The sequence below is a fragment of the Perkinsus marinus genome (genome assembly GCF_000006405.1).
Source record: "Perkinsus marinus ATCC 50983 genomic scaffold scf_1104296935302, whole genome shotgun sequence".
Lineage (NCBI taxonomy): Eukaryota > Perkinsozoa > Perkinsida > Perkinsidae > Perkinsus > Perkinsus marinus.
Window position 1 is genome coordinate 1,040,254 of NW_003214508.1, and position 18,119 is coordinate 1,058,372.

General features: G+C 46.9%; 4 protein-coding genes across 4 annotated transcripts in view; 1 reads left to right on the forward strand and 3 right to left on the reverse strand.

Annotated features, from left to right (window-relative positions):
- Window positions 1–1,832, forward strand: part of Pmar_PMAR003618 (Acetylcholinesterase precursor, putative) — a gene marked incomplete at both ends in the record, with an annotated part of 5,465 nt that extends 3,633 nt beyond the window's left edge. Inside the window, 7 exons of the mRNA XM_002784313.1 lie at window positions 133–228; window positions 273–404; window positions 452–544; window positions 636–827; window positions 876–1,002; window positions 1,104–1,271; window positions 1,677–1,832. Coding sequence (XP_002784359.1) covers window positions 133–228; window positions 273–404; window positions 452–544; window positions 636–827; window positions 876–1,002; window positions 1,104–1,271; window positions 1,677–1,832 — 964 coding nt within the window. The remainder of the gene's footprint in view (window positions 1–132; window positions 229–272; window positions 405–451; window positions 545–635; window positions 828–875; window positions 1,003–1,103; window positions 1,272–1,676) is intronic.
- A 1,113-nt stretch (window positions 1,833–2,945) lies between these two features.
- On the reverse strand, window positions 2,946–3,953 carry Pmar_PMAR003619 (hypothetical protein). Its single transcript, XM_002784314.1, has one exon. It carries the CDS (start codon window positions 3,929–3,931, stop codon window positions 3,161–3,163), a length of 771 nt encoding a protein of 256 aa, XP_002784360.1. The 5' UTR covers window positions 3,932–3,953; the 3' UTR covers window positions 2,946–3,160.
- Window positions 3,954–10,570: 6,617 nt separating this feature from the next.
- Window positions 10,571–11,406, reverse strand: Pmar_PMAR003620 (hypothetical protein). The gene has a single exon (XM_002784315.1). It carries the CDS (start codon window positions 11,365–11,367, stop codon window positions 10,594–10,596), a length of 774 nt encoding a protein of 257 aa, XP_002784361.1. The 5' UTR covers window positions 11,368–11,406; the 3' UTR covers window positions 10,571–10,593.
- Window positions 11,407–13,173: 1,767 nt separating this feature from the next.
- Window positions 13,174–15,171, reverse strand: Pmar_PMAR003621 (hypothetical protein; the record flags this gene model as incomplete). Its single annotated transcript, XM_002784316.1, has 1 exon — window positions 13,174–15,171. The coding sequence occupies one exon, from the start codon at window positions 15,169–15,171 to the stop codon at window positions 13,174–13,176; it is 1,998 nt and encodes a 665-aa protein (XP_002784362.1).
- Window positions 15,172–18,119: the final 2,948 nt, after the last annotated feature.

Here is an 18,119-nt window from a genome sequence, read left to right on the forward strand (position 1 = left end):
GTGGTACCAACCAGTGGTTGGTCTCTGTATGCTTCTAGCGAGCTTGTGTATAACTTCTATAGTTCGCGTGAAAGTCCCAGAGCTCAGCTGAGAAGAGTGAACATATATTCCAACGATGGTTGTTCTGGTCAGGTATCTCTTAGGCGAGAAGCTCGGTAACGGTGCATATGCTACTGTACGACTGGGTTGGAACAAAGCGAACCGCGCCTGCAAGGTCGCAGTGAAGATGTAGGCAGCGCGTTGTTGCTCCAATGAGCACGTACGAGAGGCAGATATGAGAAAATAAGTCTCGTGGGCTCGACGACGAGACGCAGGAACGTGATGCGAGAAATACACGTGATGAGGAAGATGTCTCATCCGAACATCGTACAGTTCATAGAGACATTTGACACCCCTAAAAAGATGTACATCGCACTGAATCAACGCAACGGTGTGAAGTAGTGCGTTGCAGTTATCTCGTCCTTGAGCACATCGCCGGGGGCTGCTTGAATGAGTTCATCGGAAAGCTTCCAGGCAGCAAAGTGGACGACGCAACTGCGAAAAAGTCGGCTGGGATAGCTCTTTTTGACCACTACTATTGCACCACTGAGAGCGCTCGAGCTATTCATACTAAGATGAGATAAGCGCTGATGTAGCATGGAATTCATTGACACCTGGAACGTCGAAGCTATGCAGTTGGACATGCATTGCGTCCTCCCGGCAAGGTTCATGGCCCAGATATGTGAAGGCATAAAGTATTGCCACAGCAAGAGGATAGTCCACAGAGATCTAAAGCTAGAGAATATACTGCTGGAAGGAAGGGACCGGATTAAAATTATTGACTTCGGGTCTTAGTGTCCGAGCTGCTCGATTTAGGTCTTCTAGTTGACAATCAGATTCTCCACATCTGTTCCGGAGGGCCAGAACGTGAAGATATTTTGTGGAACACCGTCGTACATGTGTCCGCAGCTCGTTAGGGGAGGTGAATACAATGGTTTCAAGGCCGACATGTGGGCTATTGGGGTAAGCCTCGACTGATCCCTGACATTATCCTCTAAGTATTTCCTGAATCGATTAGGATGTTCGATTATCGTATTATCATGATATGGTCGGACGTTCCGTAGGTGATCATGTATCTGATGCTCTTGGGAAGCTTCCCATTCCGGGCCAAGTCGCAGAAGGAGCTCTACGTCAAAATTCAAAAGGCTCGTTTTTACCTCCCGGACCCAGCCAGTCCTATCCTATCACCACATGCGAGATTGGTAATCAAACGATTACTCAAGGCTGATGCGGTAAGCAACATACTTTTCCAATGTCAACATGTTGTAGTGACCAATCGATCTGATCGCGCTCTTGCGGTTTTCGTGAGATTAAGACATGTCAATATCGCCTCCAGGACGAACGCATGGATGCTAACCAGCTCAGTGTTGACCCCTGGTTGAACGGTGTACTCAGTTCTATACAGGACAGCCCGACACGCCATCAAGCAAGCTACAGTACATGAGACACATCTTTCACAGGTTATTACTCACTGATTAGGCAGTACCACGAGCAATAGCTCCGCTGCACATCTTCCGACTGAACCCAGGAATATCAGTAGTCCAATGATCGATCTCAGAGAACATATGATTACTCAGGATACAGGAAATAATGGTTGCCAGTGTTGTCCATTGATGTGTCTTGATGTATGATTCCAGGTACGAGCCGGGCGAATCCAGAGCAATGGGCGGAACGCCCGGATACTGTTGCTTCTGGTATGCGCCTTGGGCCCTCGCAAGACGCATAGGCTGTGCGAGAGTGAACGACTACACATGCAGCACTTCCATTTTGATATTATTGGTCTTTTTCTATGACAATATTTGGTCGCTATTATGATGCTCACTCGTAGCTGACATATCGTGAGCATGAGCGGAGACTCGAGTAGTTGAGCAAGAACGAGAGCATGCCTTTACCGTGCTGTGGTGGAGTTCTCTGAGAATTTCAGCCTCGCGTTTTGCAGTGTTAGTCGGCTTCGCACATCAATAACCACTGAATACCACACTAATTCCGAGCTAGGACTCATACATTTTTGACGGACTGAAGAACTCACTATATCTATGATTCATAGACTATAAATGTCATCGTTGCTCTGAGCAACTTGCTCATTGGCCTGCTCGGGGTAATCTGCTCATGTCTTTCCGAAACTTTGATAAAGTTTTGATCATTTCTCCAACATCCAGGAGCTGTTTACATTCTTGGTATTTCTTCAACCACATCCGTATCCAGTAGCCTAGAATAGTGACTCGTCTAAAGCTCGCTGATGAACTCCTGCACTTTCCATGGTATCACGGGCTCGATCGTAGATACCGGCCACAAAACTCATCAACGCAACTCGTCCCACCCTTCCGACTTCATCTGCGGCCATCGGACTCCCATACTCACACAGCTAAGGATTGCACGTCAAAGATCAGGCATACAATCAGAAACCACCAGGTGGCTGGAGGTGGGCAGATTGAGCAGTCACGCTCACCAGCAGATGCTGGGTGACTAGTAAAGTGTATTCCATTACAACCACCACAATTAAAACCACAATCAACAACACCAAAACAAAATATATAGCCTAAAATATAGAGTAACTAGCTTCGCGGGCGAGTCATGGTCATAGTGAATCACTATTAGTGATACCTGCGCATAGCGTGGCTAGTCCCATTGAATGTATGCCACGACAACAAGAATCCGTTAACAGTAGACATCGAGTGGAGAGTCCGAATCAGCGAGCATCCCATTCACTGAATAATATTCAGTTACTAAATATTTAGTTATTGAGGTTTAGTATCAGCGTATATCCTTGGTCATTTACCGTAACGCACTCCACTCTAAGCAGCCTACCTCATGTAGAAATCAAACTCGACAACGCAACAATCATCTTGACTAAATTCTCGAAACCTTTCAGCAGAGCCTCAGAATCTTGAGCAATTCAGATATCGCAAAGGAAGGATGCCCAAGCAGACTCTTCTCAATAAGTTCTCAGATTCTAGTAGTTCATCCCGCTATCGAACTTGCTCCATACAGACCGTGATGTACGGGACGAATGATGAAAGACGATTACTGATTAAATGCTAGAGACAATCGTCCAAAAGACCCCAAGGATTGACTAGATGATGGTTCGGAAAACCCCCGCTTTCCGTCGCACAGCGAAACACTATTTTGGAGATGCTAGTTGAATCGTCTTATTCACGAAAGTTTGATTAGCATAATACGGGCCAGTCCAAGACGTGTTCACAAAGACACTCATCCCGCTATAGATGTGCCACGTTAAAATGGAGCCGTTCACGGTAGTGATCGAATTGGTGAGATTGAAGCTTAGTTCGTCATACGAGTTCACAGAGTTGGTCACAATTGCGCTGAGGCCGATGTCGTTATGAGGTTTAGCCCAGGCGTTACCAACACCGTAGATAGGTTGCCCCACGACTAACTTCTTTCCAAAAATATACACTCCAGCCCGGAAAGAGATGTCGAACTTAGCTGAATAGCTCTTGGTCTCTGGATCGTACTTCCCCGCACCACCTCCACTTGTGTATATTATAGGGGCTATCCTCAGGAGACCTGGTACGACTGTTGGTAACAAATCGACCAGGCCGGGAGCGGCGTGGCCACCAGTTAGAACTTCGAAGGATTCCGGGATGCCCTTATCAATAGTGACATTGAGCCCGAACAGCACAGTCTCGGTGGGGTCCTTAACATCAAACAGGTAAGTGTCGAAATTGATAGCTGATTTCACTCCGACGTCGAGCTCTCCGGTAGCACAGTATGGCACATCCTTCGGCTTAACATCCTTCGAGCAGTTCAGAGGATAGGAGAAGTTAGAAGGGCCAGCCAGACCATGCAACGCTGCGCCTCGGATGGGGGATCCAGGAATAATCTCGGCTTCGACTAGTACTACAATAGGGAAGAAGATAGAGATGTATTTCATCGCGAGTGAGCTCCGAACAAGAACTATTAGCTGTGAACGATATGTAGACATACAACAAATCATCTTATCCCCGTGTTGGTGCAGAAGGTCGTTTAGGGCCTCTCGGAACAATTGCAACAAAGGCTTCAATCATACCACAAAGCCACGGCTCAACAAGATTAATTTGAAATATAGTGGGATTTCAGCGACTCGCCCGAATGTCATGAGAAGTTGAAATTTCGTTTTCGGTCCATGAAAGGTACGTCCGCGGTGGTTTTTCTCCAATTAGATCACCCAGGAGATGAGTACCTCAAACAGCCTGGTCAATGCGTGCTAAGCTAATCCTCCTCACGTTTTATTCAGACTTCGCAACTTTCACGCAGTTGCGAATGATCGTCAAATACGAATGAAGTTTATTTGGACGAACTGAACGAGGTATCCTTGTCGAGCATTCCTTGACGTCGTCTGCACAACCCATCGATACAAGTTGATGAGCCGACGGGCACCTGCTTAATGTGTATGTTAACACACAACGTTGCTTGTGTGTGCGTACACATGCGGAAGCGCAGCACACAGAGCAGGAGCCTAGAAACGCTCCTTAAGGTGCACCTTGAATTTACGAGCAAGGCGCCTTACACCTTACGCGAGGCGCTTTCACTACAGTTCCACCTCATGCTCCTTATGCTCCTAAATTTAAGGTGCACCTCGTGGACCCCAATAAGGAGCACGCGGAGCACCTAAACCCATACCGACGCACATCAGAAAATCGACACAGTGCTTCAATAGAGCTCTCTCGAAAGGGCTACTGTAAGCCATTTGCCGTGCCCCATACAACTACTACTACTATGGACGCAGAAAACTTGAATGAACACGGTGATATTGCTCCTTGTACTGTTGTTGGAGTCGATGATGAGGGCTCCTGGCTTTCCCTGACTGTCTATTCCTAGACACGCAGATTTGCGCGACGCATTGTGCGTCACTTTGTTCCAATTAGGAAAGTGAGCATGCGTGCAAGGCGCTCATTGGAGTCAAGTGAACGAGACTATCGGTCTTATGATTTCATTTCTGTAGTCTAGGCTTATTGATACTCAAGACAGTTTGAATACGATCCATCGGCTACCCTTGCGTTCCCTATGGCCGGCAACCGATCCGATTTCGTCGTAGAAGAATACACTAGGATTTCTTAGTGTTGGGCACCTGCTTTGCCCAAAGCCTCAACATGGGCCCAGTTACAAAATAGCAAAGGAGCAAATAGCAAAAAAGTGCTAATTAGCTGGAATGTATATTCCCTGCGGCTTCTGCTGTTGTGCTAGTGTGTAAGAACGCTATGGCTGATATACAGAAGAGCAAAGTAGCAAAATTCACTTTACAAATACGCAAATTTGCCGCTTTGTATAACAGAAACTGCTCGAATGAATATCGTTTGCTTGTTTATATTTCAGAAAATTGCTAGAATATATAAAAGTTGCCGCTATGTGAAGTGCTACTATGTAACAAAATTGAGCAATTTTGCTCAAAGAAGGGGCAAACCAATAAATTGCTCCTTCTACTATTGAGCAAATTGCTACTTTTCAGAGGAGCAATTTGCAGCTTTACGAATGGGCAACCCCGCAATGGAGCAAATTTTTGCTGTTCTACAATCGAAAGAAGAAATTGAAATTTGCACGCGAGAGTCGAACCTTGATGGGTTGTTGGTGATTGTGTTGAGAATTGCATTATAGTTTCGAAGTCCCTGAGTGGTGACTCTTTTGCAAAGTTCTGTGGTTCTGTCGATATAGATAAGTATAGTTGCATCACAGGGAGAATGATGGATGGATTATTGTAAGTGGGCGGAATTACTCGTACTGAGTGATCCGAGATCACTTATTTGGATCAACATGGATCACTCATCTGCAGTGCAGTGCTGTATTGCAGGCACCCCAGTGGTGCCCATGCGAGGTGTCGTGGCTTTCATACACGCATCCTGATCCCTACGTGGCCTATTGCATGCGAACCGATATGCTCTTCGGTAGTCTGAGCAAATACTGGTCACTGGAGAAAGATGCCCCTCGCGAACATCGAAGTTATCGAGGAAAGAGGCAGGCTGGCTTAGCAGTGCTAAGTTAGCACTTCGCATCTACCCGGCGCTGAACAAGTTCTTCCGAGGTACCAGATGTGAGGAGATAGTGCGAAAGTACTCGCCTAACAACAATGCTATTTTATTGGTGGAGGAGTATGAGAGCCACGCGGCAGAAGAATTGCAGCAGAAGCGGTCGAAAGAGGACGAGCGTGAGGAATCGAAGTAGTTTCTCCCATCACTGGAGACTAGCGACCATGCACGCACTCGCAGTAAGGTAGGCACCTCAGTGGTGCTCAGCTGTTGTAGTAGCTACAAGTAGCTGTCTCGGTGATTGGTAGAGAAAAATTTGGACGTTTCTCAATATGCTTCTCTTGTAACCCTTAATAGTATCTCTATGAAGGCCCTCTAGTGGTGCCCGGGAGTGAATATTGTGTGCGGGGGGCTGTAGAGTTCATAATCAGTAATTTAGTCCGTGTTGCATTTCCCCTGTACAATCCTTCGACATCTCTGCAAAGTCCATAACAATAGTTCCACGAAGACGCTCCGATGAGTGCCACTGCCCATGAGCAAATGTTTCTCGTGCAGAATGTCAAAGTTGCCCGTAATACTTACCTAATGCCTACTTGAGGGTTTAACTTCTGGCTATTGTTGACTCGTCAATACGTACAATCGTACCAAACCATGAGACACAACTGATACGATGCAAAAAGAGAGAGGATACTCGAAGATGGGACTCAATTTAACTGTTATCTCATCTGATTCAATCGCGATGTGCAAGAGCAATCATGTGTTTGGTATTCAGCACTGATCATAACTCGCGCTGTCTTCGGAGTGAATGATATATCTCACTAGAGTGCTATCATGCTTTGACCCGATACTGAGTGACTCCCTTGCAGTGAGACACAAAGTGTGACACCTTTGATAGATAAGATACTTAGTAAGTGCACAGGGCATGAACATGTTCTGGAGCATAAGATATAAGGCGTAATATCGTAATCGAACGAGAAACGCTATCCCATAACTATGTTTGCTCGATTGTATATTGCTCGTACGAATAATGCAAAATGACAAGTTTGCTAATAACGCTAACAGAGACGCAGTTTGAGCGAGTGAGCAAAACGCTAGTATATATTCCCGCAGGGCGTAAGTTACAAGAGAGCAAATAGCCAAAACATAAAAGTAGCGCAGCGTTGTCACATACCGGCAACTGCCAATTTGTATATTTCGTGCAGGAACATCACACAAGGGCAAACCTTGGAAAATGCCAGACTATATAGTTACAACGCAAAACATATCAAACAGCAAATGAGCACAACTTGCCAGAATAACGAAAACGTGCGAGCGAAGCACACTTGGGCAAAAGTGCCAGCGTGTAAAACATTCCGGGGAAATATACAATGCAGCAAAAAAAGAGCAAAAAAGAGCGACTTGCTAGAAAACACTTTTGAATTTGCTACTTTCAACATTTGGTTGCTAAAACCTATACCAGAAATTGCTAGGGTGTAAATGTGGTTGCTACTTTATAACTGAGAAAGCAGCACATACAAAAGAGCAAAAAAGTGAGACTGTCAGAAATTATAGCATTTGGCAAATCCGCAATATTAGCAAAAAGTTGCGATTGCCGGATTGTATTACACCGTCAACATGTGCCATGATGGCATCAGCGCGCGCCAGGGGTGGGGGCCCTGAAAGAGCGCGCCCAAACCTTCCACGCAATCGCGCAGGTGCGACCTGCCTATTGAATAGGGCTGCAAATGAAAAAGCTAAATTTAAATGAGCCGTGGAAATCGGCTGATTATCCGTATACACATAGATCTCTACGCTGATGGGTGTCCTCTCAAGTAATATGCTACACAAACACTCTCCATCGACATAGTGTGATACATCGTTACTGAATATTCTCGCGTGGGATAGCACCTAGGATGACATGCGGATACAAGTTCTAGAATCATACGAATCGAGTTTCCTCATCCATTTGTAGCGTCGGCTGCTTCAAACCCCGGAATAACTGGTGGAAACTCAACCCCCCCCCGCCCTTTGAAGATGGGGTCTCAAATAGGTTGTGTGAGTTGGGCATTAGAAGATGGGGAATGAGAGGCTACACAGAAAAATGTTGGATCGTGCACGTGTCACGACCGGCGTCGCCATATTACGCGCGTGAAGAACACAAGACCCTTAGGGAAGTCCTTGGAGTGGGAAAACGACACATGGCCGTCCCTAGTATGGGTCCGGTCCTACACTGCACTTTGATGAGGAGTCTTTGGGCATTTCTCTTAGGGACAACTCACGAATTAGACAGACACCCACACCTACTGTACAACTCCTTACCAACTACCAACATCGACGCCTTCGCTACATAGCGAAGGACATTCCCAGAGATATATAGCTTCGCGTTTCACCGGTAAGGTCACTAAATTAGAGGCTACAATAACACATCAGAAAGCGGCACCATACCACGAGGCGATGGCCGTTTTTAGAGTCCATTCGAGCGTCAACGGTTCAGCGAGTTAGCCTGTAATAGTATCGATGACTAAGCCGGGGATCTGAGAGTAAGCTCATCCGTGGTCTAGTATCATACGCAGACACAGAGTGACAGCATCCAATCGAGCTTTGTTGACGTGCTTCTATACGAGATAAGCCCATGCTTCGCGTAAAAGCGGAACATTATTCGCGTCAGGTGTAAGATGTCAACGATGTGATAGAAGGTACGCGTTAATAACGCGGCGTCATGGACACCCCTATCGTATCAGGAAGCTCCGAGGTGACATCTCAGTTACAACAGGGATAAATATGAAGAAGGAAGAGCAACACTAGGTGACAGCACAGAAAAGGGCCAACCAGAGGTCGAATGCAGGTAGGTTTGTCGGTAGATCCTGGTTGTCCCAGCCTGAAACAACAATTAACGTATAAATCAAGCTGCTACCTTACGCGCTCAGGACCTCCTCCCGCCAACTGTCAACCCAAGAGAAAAGAACAAAGTAGCACATTAAATATGAGTACATGAATATGGAAGCATTGCTGTTCAGGATGACGTTCGAGTTTCACATCGGCAGCGCCTCTCCACCCGAGAAATATCATACCCATGAACCTTTTGGAGGGCTGAAAGCTGCTAAGGACGACAATAGTTACTCACCGACTAATAAGGGTGATGCGGAGTTGAACAAATACCTCCAGCAATCACAGAAATGAGTGAGTTCTCGGGGAGTTGGTTATTCAATACAAAGTGCAGCAAGTGCCATCAACCATCCGGAATAGGCTGCCATATAGATTCCGTTATCACCTGGTAAGACATGATTGAACGCTCAATATCATGGAGTATCATCAAAGCCAAGAGTCACACTGGATAAGTATGACTCATAAATTGAAACGATGGCCCGGTAAGCTGCCTCAGCATACATTTTCACTGATTCAACGTAGTTAACTCTACAACTGCCCAAACTCCCCCGGTCCGAGGGCTCTGAACTCGTCAACCAAACAATAGACCATAGTGGGTATTATCATCCAATGTGAAGCTTCCAATTGAGGAGTTGATTCCACCGAATGAGGCCTAATCGCGCCACCATCACGATTTTCAAGGATGCGTCGAGGGATGTTCCTGGAGCTCGGTGAATTAATGCGGTGGTTAGAAGGGGGTTGAGCGCTCGAGACTGTTGCTTCTGGTATACGCTCTGGGCCCTCGAGAGCCCGCAAAATGCGTAGGCTGTGCCGAGTGACGCTTACATATGTAGCACTACCATATTGATATTATTGGTCTTTTTTGTATGATGGCATTTGGTCTAACAATATATCGTGAGCACGAGTGGGGACTCGAGTAGAGCCAAGGAATGATGAGAGCTTGTCTTTACCGTGCTTTGTTGGAGTTCTCTGGAAATTTCTGCCTTGCGTTCTGCAATGTTAATCGGCTTCGCACTTCAATGACCACTGGATACCCAACTAATTCCGAGCCAGGACCGTTACATCCAACAGGCCTGTTGTGTTGTGCCTACAACACAGGTGTACACACATTATCACTACCCCAATATCTCCATGATTCACAGACTATGAAAGTTTTCGCTATTTATTGGTCCGCTTGGGCCAGTCTGAGAGTCGACATGCTCAGGTGGGTGCAAAATTTCCAGCAAGTTCTGATTATTCTTCGCGCATCCACGAGTTGTTCGCACTCCTGGCATTTTTTCGACCACATCCGTATCTAGGGGCCCTAAATCACTTCTGGATATGATGTTTCTCCCCTGGACCAGGGAAAAAATTTGCAAGTATCAGAACATATCCACGGTAATTCACTGTGATGTATTCCGCTCTGGGCAGCCTACCCCAGGGAGAAGTCAAACTCGACAACGCAACACTCGCCTCTAATGGATAGTCGTAAAATCTCAAAGACTCCCAGCTAAGCCCCAGTATCTTGAGCAACTCAGATAGAAGGCTGCTCAAACAGTCTATCCTTAGTAAGGAGTTCTTCGGCTGGAATAGTTCATCCCGCTATCGAACTCACTCCATACAGACCATGACGCCTGGGACGAATGACGATTACTGGAGAAGATTTGCCAAGAAGACACTGAACGTTGACGAGACAATAGTTTGAAAAAATATACCTCTTGTCCTACAGCGAAGTTCGCTGAGCGAACCGCTATTTTGGAGGTGTTAGTTGAATGATCTTATTCACGAAAGTTTTGTCGGTATAGTCCTGGCCACGCCCGGACGTGTTCATCTTCATACTCATTCCGCTATATACGTGCCACGTTAAAATGGAGCCGTTCACCGTAGTGATCGAATTGGTGAGATTGAAAATCAGTTTGGGCTCCGAGTCTCCAGCAGAGTTGGTCACAATTCCGGTGAGTCCAATGTCGTTATGAGGCTTAGCCCAGGCTTTACCAACACCGTTGAGAGGTTGCCCCACGACGACCTTCTGTCCGAAAATATAAACTCCAGCCCGGAAGGAGATGTTGAACTCAGCTGAATAGCTCTTGGTCTCTGGATCGTACTTCCCCGCACCACCTCCACTTGTGTAGGTTATAGGGGCTATTTCCACGACACGTGGCATGAGTTTTGGTAACAAATCGACCAGGCCGGGAGCGGCGTGGCCACCAGTTAGAACTTCGAAGGATTCCGGGATGCCCTTATCAATAGTGACATTGAGCCCGAACAGCACAGTCTCGGTGGGGTCCTTAACATCAAACAGGTAAGTGTTGAAATTGATAGCTGATTTCACTCCGACGTCGAGCTCTCCGGTAGCACAGTATGGCACATCCTTCGGCTTAGCAGTCTTCGAGCAGTTCGGAGGATAGGAGAAGTTAGAAGGGCCAGCCAGAATATGCAACGCTGCGCCTCGAATGGGGTATCCAGGGATAATCTCAGCTTCGACTAGTACTACAATAGGGAAGAAGATAGAGATGTATCTCATCGCGAGTAAGCTTCACACAAGAACTATTAACTGTGAACTATATGTAGACATACAACAAATCATCTCATTACTGTCTCTGTTCAGGCCTTTCGGAACAATTGTAACAAATGCTACAACCATATCACAAAGCCACGCTCAACAAGATTGATTTCAGATAGCGTGAATTTCCAGCGACTCGCTCAAATTTCATGCATATCTCCTGGGGCCGTATACGAATCCTGATGCAACAGGTGAGTCAATATATCAACTCAGATGAAGAAATCAGATGGTGAGTATTAACCCCTGATTCACTGATTTTTTACTCTGCAGCGAGAAGTCAGGATCATCGCGATGATATATGATGAAAATCTTTCACGGAGATCTTTTGTCGCACGTGTACACACCCGTACTTCAAACTTTTCAATATGTTCACTCGAACGTCGGAGTCAACTAACTTTAGGTTTCTAACTCAGAAACTATAAGTGAAAGTTCAGCGCGCAGAATAATAGAATCGGTCATGCAAGTGACTTGTTACAAGTCACATGATCAATGCTTGGGTTCTGAGTTAGTTTGCCTCAACTGGTTAAGGATATTCTTTCACGTGCTCGGAGCAGTGGTTCCCTTCCCGAGCACGATCAATGACCGTCGGTCAGACTAAGAGTCTCCAAGTAAGGCCGTAACAAACTGTGTGTAAGCCGACAAATTAAGTTTGCTTTGGACGAATTTAATCGGTGTATCCTGGAAGTCGGTGACACAGCCCATCGATACAAGTTGCTGGAACGAAACACACGACGGTGCTTGTGTGTGTGTACGCATGAGGGAGCGCGGCGCACAGGGCAGCACACAGGTAACGTCGAACAGAGGCTGCCTCTGAAGCATGCAAGGGTTTAGCAAGGACCGCGGCATCAGTCTGTCGCTTCGCGGTCATCTGACGAGCGTCTGAATCCCACACCTGTTTTTATGGCTGACGACTCCACGACCTAGACACAACAGAACATCAGCATAGAGTTCAGGTATCCATCAGTTATGGCAACCAGCAATCTATATCATAGTAACTTATGAATCATGATTGATGGGATATACGAACAAAAGGAATCACTGCATGAGGATACTTCATAGTCTGATATGAGCCATCTGGTCGGCTTTGGCGAAACAACGTAGTGCGGTTATTCCCAACGCGTGGGATAGTATGACGTATGACTTCAATCACTGACATCGAAAGATGTTTAGCGGGGTTTGGCTCCTTGAAATGCACAGAAGAGCTGTGCTGGAGCTTGATATCTCGCGATTATGTTTTATTCATGCCTCAATCGTCTTTGTATCGTGTCGCTCCGTAAGGATAAACCGAATTGGAGAGCGGAAACCATGAATTCGTGACTTTCGCCGAAGTTCTTCAGGAAATTTCTGGTCTGCTTATCACAGTCCTGTGATAAGCAATATCAAGTTCTAGCCCTTCCAAGAAAACTGGAAACTCGGGTTTCATGATTTTCGCTCCCCAATTTGGTTTACCTTCACTGCATTGGCTATAAAAAGTTATGAGGGCAGAGGGCTTTCAAGTCGGCATCCTGAAATTCTAGAATCACACTAATCAGTTCTCCTTATCCTCCGATGGAAAGTCTCTGAGAATCTCCTTGGGGGACACCTCGCGCATCGGACCATCACACCTACACCTCCACTGACGGTCGAACACCACATTCCTGATGTGACAGTAAATATGATATGAATACAGCCGCTTATAAATTATCAACCAGAAAGACTGCAGTAACTTGGCGGCTAACGGGTACGTAATAGCAGTATGATAGAATGCGATTGTTCATAGAGGAAATATTAAGAATGCCGCACATCCCGCACGGGTGTTCCATCCACAGTGGCAGCATCGTGGGTCGACTCAACATCGCTGGCAGTAGAGTACTCACGGAGACGTGCCACAGCCCTTGTGGGAATTCTAATCATCTCACGACTTCTGCCCAGGGATCCAACCTCGAATGGATTGACAGCTTCCTTCACGTAGCCGAAATACATCATATGCTCTACATCTCGCCAAGTTTCCATAAACAGAGATAAGGCTCGCAAGATAGCATACACATCACTGAATTCCTCCTCCTTCGCCTCATCCAAGTCTTCCGTCGCCCGTCGTCTCCAAGATACTGGAATAGCTGTTCGCATCTTACGCTCAACCTTTGTCAGAACTCTCAGAGCCTCATCGAATTTCCTCGAACGCGAGTCCCACAACCCGAGATGGCTTCCGTGATTGTTCGTAACATCAGCGAGTTCCGCGCCGGCAGCCGCCATGTCCGATATGAAAGGCGTGAGGGCGGCTAAAACCTCCTCGATTTCATCGGAGCCTTTACCAGGACGTGGGTGGAACGACCCTGCCGCAGTCACAACAACCATCGTACGCCGGTTCAAGCGGTCCAAAAGGGGCTGGCATGCAATAATATGTGCGGCATTCACACGACGCTCATCACTTCTGAGCAGTCCCCTCAGACAGGAAAACAGCTTCGTTTCGACTGTGGCGTCGACGACCTGACACCATCGCTCGCTCCTGAGCTCTAGCAGCTCATCACCAGCCGAAATAACCCTCTCATCGAACGTGTTATGTACTGTCGCCGCAGGCTCTGCGTCTTGCATCAACTTCACAGCATCCGCAACCATTTCGCCCTGCTTCTCAATAGCTCGGGCAGTAGCACGTCTCAAACGACCATAAGCGAACTCTGGCACCATTAAAGTAGAAATGAGGGTAGCCAGGACAACGCCACATGTAGTCAAGATGGCTCGATACACAGAGCGGAGCACCATATCGTTCTTGTCTAGATGGGTATCGGTCCCAGCAGCGAGGCCCACGATAACCCAAGTAAAAGCAAAGACTAGACCAGCATAATCAATTTTAGGGCTGCACTTTAGCAACTTACCAATGAAAGACACAACGAACAACTCGACGAAAAAAGCAGAGTTATTATAAGGATGGATACTAACACAAGCAATAGCAATAGCGCCAGCACAGACGGTGCCCAGAATCCTTCGTGTGCCTTTCACCAGCGAGGCACCAGGGGTTGGCAAGAAACAGAATACACAGGGCAGCATCATCCACAGCCCGTAAGCCCTAACAGGCTCCAAAGTTTCTCCAAGCGCCAGTATGATCCAACCAGCGACACAAGCACCCACACCAGAGCGAATCGGATAAGCCAGTCGAACAAGCCAGGGGGTCGGAGGATTCAATCGCTTGAACATCGGTGCCTTGATCCATTTTTTGACACTAGACTTGAAGTGAGCCCAAGATGTCTTCATAGAAGAGGGAGGGTTGTCTACACGGAAGAGGAAATCCGCCACAAGTTCCACGTAGTTGGCGATCTCTCGTGTGCAAAAATCGAACCGTGCGAGCTCGGACTCTGGTACGGGTTTCATATTCCCCGAATCGACCCCAGCGGCATAGCCAGCCAAGGCTTCGGTACTCTTTCTCCTCAGTGATATTGCCAAGCCATACAAGTCCAGCTTAGCAATCCGATTGTCTGGGCTGGGCCTCAAACGGTAGATGACTTCAACTCGTATAACATTAAGAGAGTGGTCGACGGGCTCCCATAGCTGCTCCACAGCTGCTTTGCTGAATGAGGCATGCTTGATAGCGTGGGCCAGAGTAGATAGAGACGAAACCATAGAGAGAACAATGCCACGCATATGGGAGTCGGGCGTTGCAGACGCCAAGACTGCGGCCCGGTCGAGCCTCTTCCACTTTTCGTCGAGCTCTTCCTGTTGTATCTCTCCAGCGGGAGCGACAGAAGAAATCTCTCCGAAGTACTCAGACATGCGTAGGCCAAGCAGAGCCATAGGAGGAGGGCCAGGTCTTGGCAGAAGATTCACGCACCATAGAATGAGCGTGCCCAATAGCGTTATAGTAGTTCCTACCGTGTAGGCGATGCACGAGGTCAAGGCGGCCCAATAGGGTGTGTCTCCACCGAAAACAACTACGATCATTATGAGCAAGAGCGCTTTGTCGCCTCTGTAGATAGCACTCAACTTGCAGTGAGTTACGTCAGCTTGCTCGGCCAGACATACAAATATTGCCAATGGGAGCGACACAGCAACACCAATATAAGGATCGTAATGGTTTTGATTGACAGCGGTTACGAAGGCTACGATAACACATCCGAAAGCAGCACCATACCACGAGGCAATGACCGTTTTCAGAGTCCATTCGAACGCCAACGGTACAGTGAGTTGACTTGTAATAATAGCAATGACTAAGCCCAGGATCTGAGGAAGGAAATCATTAACCTAATCCATGGCCCAGTTTCATATACAGAAACAGAATGACAGCATATACAACGGCTTCGAGCTTTTCTAGCGTCCTACCATAATACGAGATAATCTCATGTTTCGCCCAAAAAATGAAACTATATCCGTGCTAGGTATGACATGCCACCGATGTGACAGAGAAAGCGGATTATGGACATCCCAATCGTACCAGAAAGCTCTGAGAGAACGTCTCAGTTATAGCAGGGGTGAATATCAAGAAAGAAGAGCAACACTCCGTGACAGCACAGAAAAGGGCCAACCAGAGGTCGAATGCAGGTATAGTTGGTGGGTAGATTCTGGTTGTCCCCAGCATGAACCAACAATTACCATATAAAATCAAGCTGCTACCTTACGCGCTCAGGACCTCCTCCCACCAACTGTGAACCCAAAAAAGAAGAGCAAAGGAAGCAGAACACATTGAATATGAGTACATAAATATAGAAGCATTGCTGTTCAGGACACATGAGCTACACATTCAAGGCTTATTTCTTGAAGTACGATCATGGGGCGGCTATGCCACCCGAGGATGTGGCTCAGTGCAACCAATTTCCCTAGGGAAATTGGTTGAAATTGGTGGCATAATGTCACCCCAAGATTTGCCTCAATACAATCAATTTCTCCAGCCGGAGCGAGTATAGTACCCCGAGATATGCCCTAGTACAGTTAATTCCTCCAGCCGGGGTAACTCACCCCGGGTAAGTATGCTACTTCAAAATACGCCTCAGTACAATCAATTCCTACAGATGGGGCAGCTATGCCACGCCGAGATATGCCCTGGTACAATCAATTTTTTCGGCGGGGGCAACTATGCCACCAGTGGTGGCCCACCACACAACATGCCTCAGTGCAATCAATTCCTCCAGGTGGGGCAATTATGACACGCAAAGATCTACCTTAGTACAATCAATTTCTTCGGCCGGGGCAACTATGCCACCCCAAGACACGCCTCAATACAATCAATTTCTCCGGCCGGGGCAACTATGCCACGCCAATATATGGCTCAGTACAATCAATTTCTCCGGCCAGGGCAATTATGCCAAGCCAATATATGCCTTGGTACAAACAATTCCTCCGGCCGGAGCAACTGTGCCACACCAAGACATGCCTCAGTACAATCAATCTCCCCCGGTAGGGCAACTATGCCACACCAAGTTGATGTTGAGGGACCATTGTCCAAATATTCGAAAATATCTGACTGACCTGTTGTATTCATGGGTAAACGTTTCACGGAATGAATCTCCTCGGGCGCCACGAAAACACGTCAAATCTCGGCTATCAGTCTCAGTAATTCGCATTCGTTGGCAAAGTCTCAGCACGAAACACTCAGTCGTCTACGCGAAAGAGCGTTCCGAACTCGTCAACATTTTTGACTCTACGAAACAATAGCCTTATAACTAAGGAAGGCTTCCTTGAGGATGGAGCGTAAGGAATTCCTACTTTTAAGGTACGCCCTAAGGAGCAGTTCCTAAGTTATAGGCCCAATAACCCATCGTGGGTAATGCCTAAAGTATAAAGTTCCCAATTGTAGAGTTGATCACTCACCGAATAGAGCCTAATCCATCTGATGGACTATGGATTCCATCACGATTCTCGAGCATGCGTCGTGAAAAGTTCGCAGAAGCTGGTGAATTGGTGAGGTGCTTAAAACCTCACGCTGACAATTCGATAAGGCGCCAGGTCAATCTCTGGGATGATCATTTCTCTGGTCCGAATTGTTTGTGGGTTGGATCTTAGCTTAACGGCGATCAACCTCTCTCTCCTTTCCACCTTACGTGAAAACCTCGAGAAGCGGCTCCTAAATGTTACGAGGAGCAGCTACTTAACCTCCTCGCTTGAGGGGCTTACGTAAGGGCTTCAAGATCCTTATTCCAAAAAATCTTCTTCCCCCTTGGTCTCCTGAGTGGTAAGGAAGCTTCCTCCTTCAAGAATCACTAGCAGCCCGCGTCGCTTCGCTCCGGGGAAGCTGTAGCTACTACGGAGGGGGGTTATAGTACATTTCCTGCTTGGTGTTTGCACCTGGTTTGTTATGAAAGTAAAGCGTGGACTCCACAGTGAGGAATAATAGTTGAAGGTTGGTAGAATTGTACTCCCATACGATCGCCAAATTTGCACGAACTGCGGGGGTAGACAAATTGCCTAACTGCAAGAAGTGCAAGAAAACGTGATGAAATTACGCACGATGTAGGTTTAGGAATGCGTTGAAAAGAGTAGAATTGTAGTGTTGGGAGGCGTTTAGAATGAATAAGTAGGAAGTAGCGTGTTAGAGGGGCATATGCTGAAAATGAGGTAGCATGTAATTAGAATTTGTGGAAGAAATTTGAAAATGTGAAATATTAACGCACGATTATATCCACCTAGCTTAAAAGTATTAATAAGCTCCTTACTTGAGGAGTATTGAGTATTTCAAGCCTGCAAGAGGGCAAGTTCCAGACTTTAATACTAATGCGAGCCGAAGATTCAAGTACATAGAGAACGCCCTC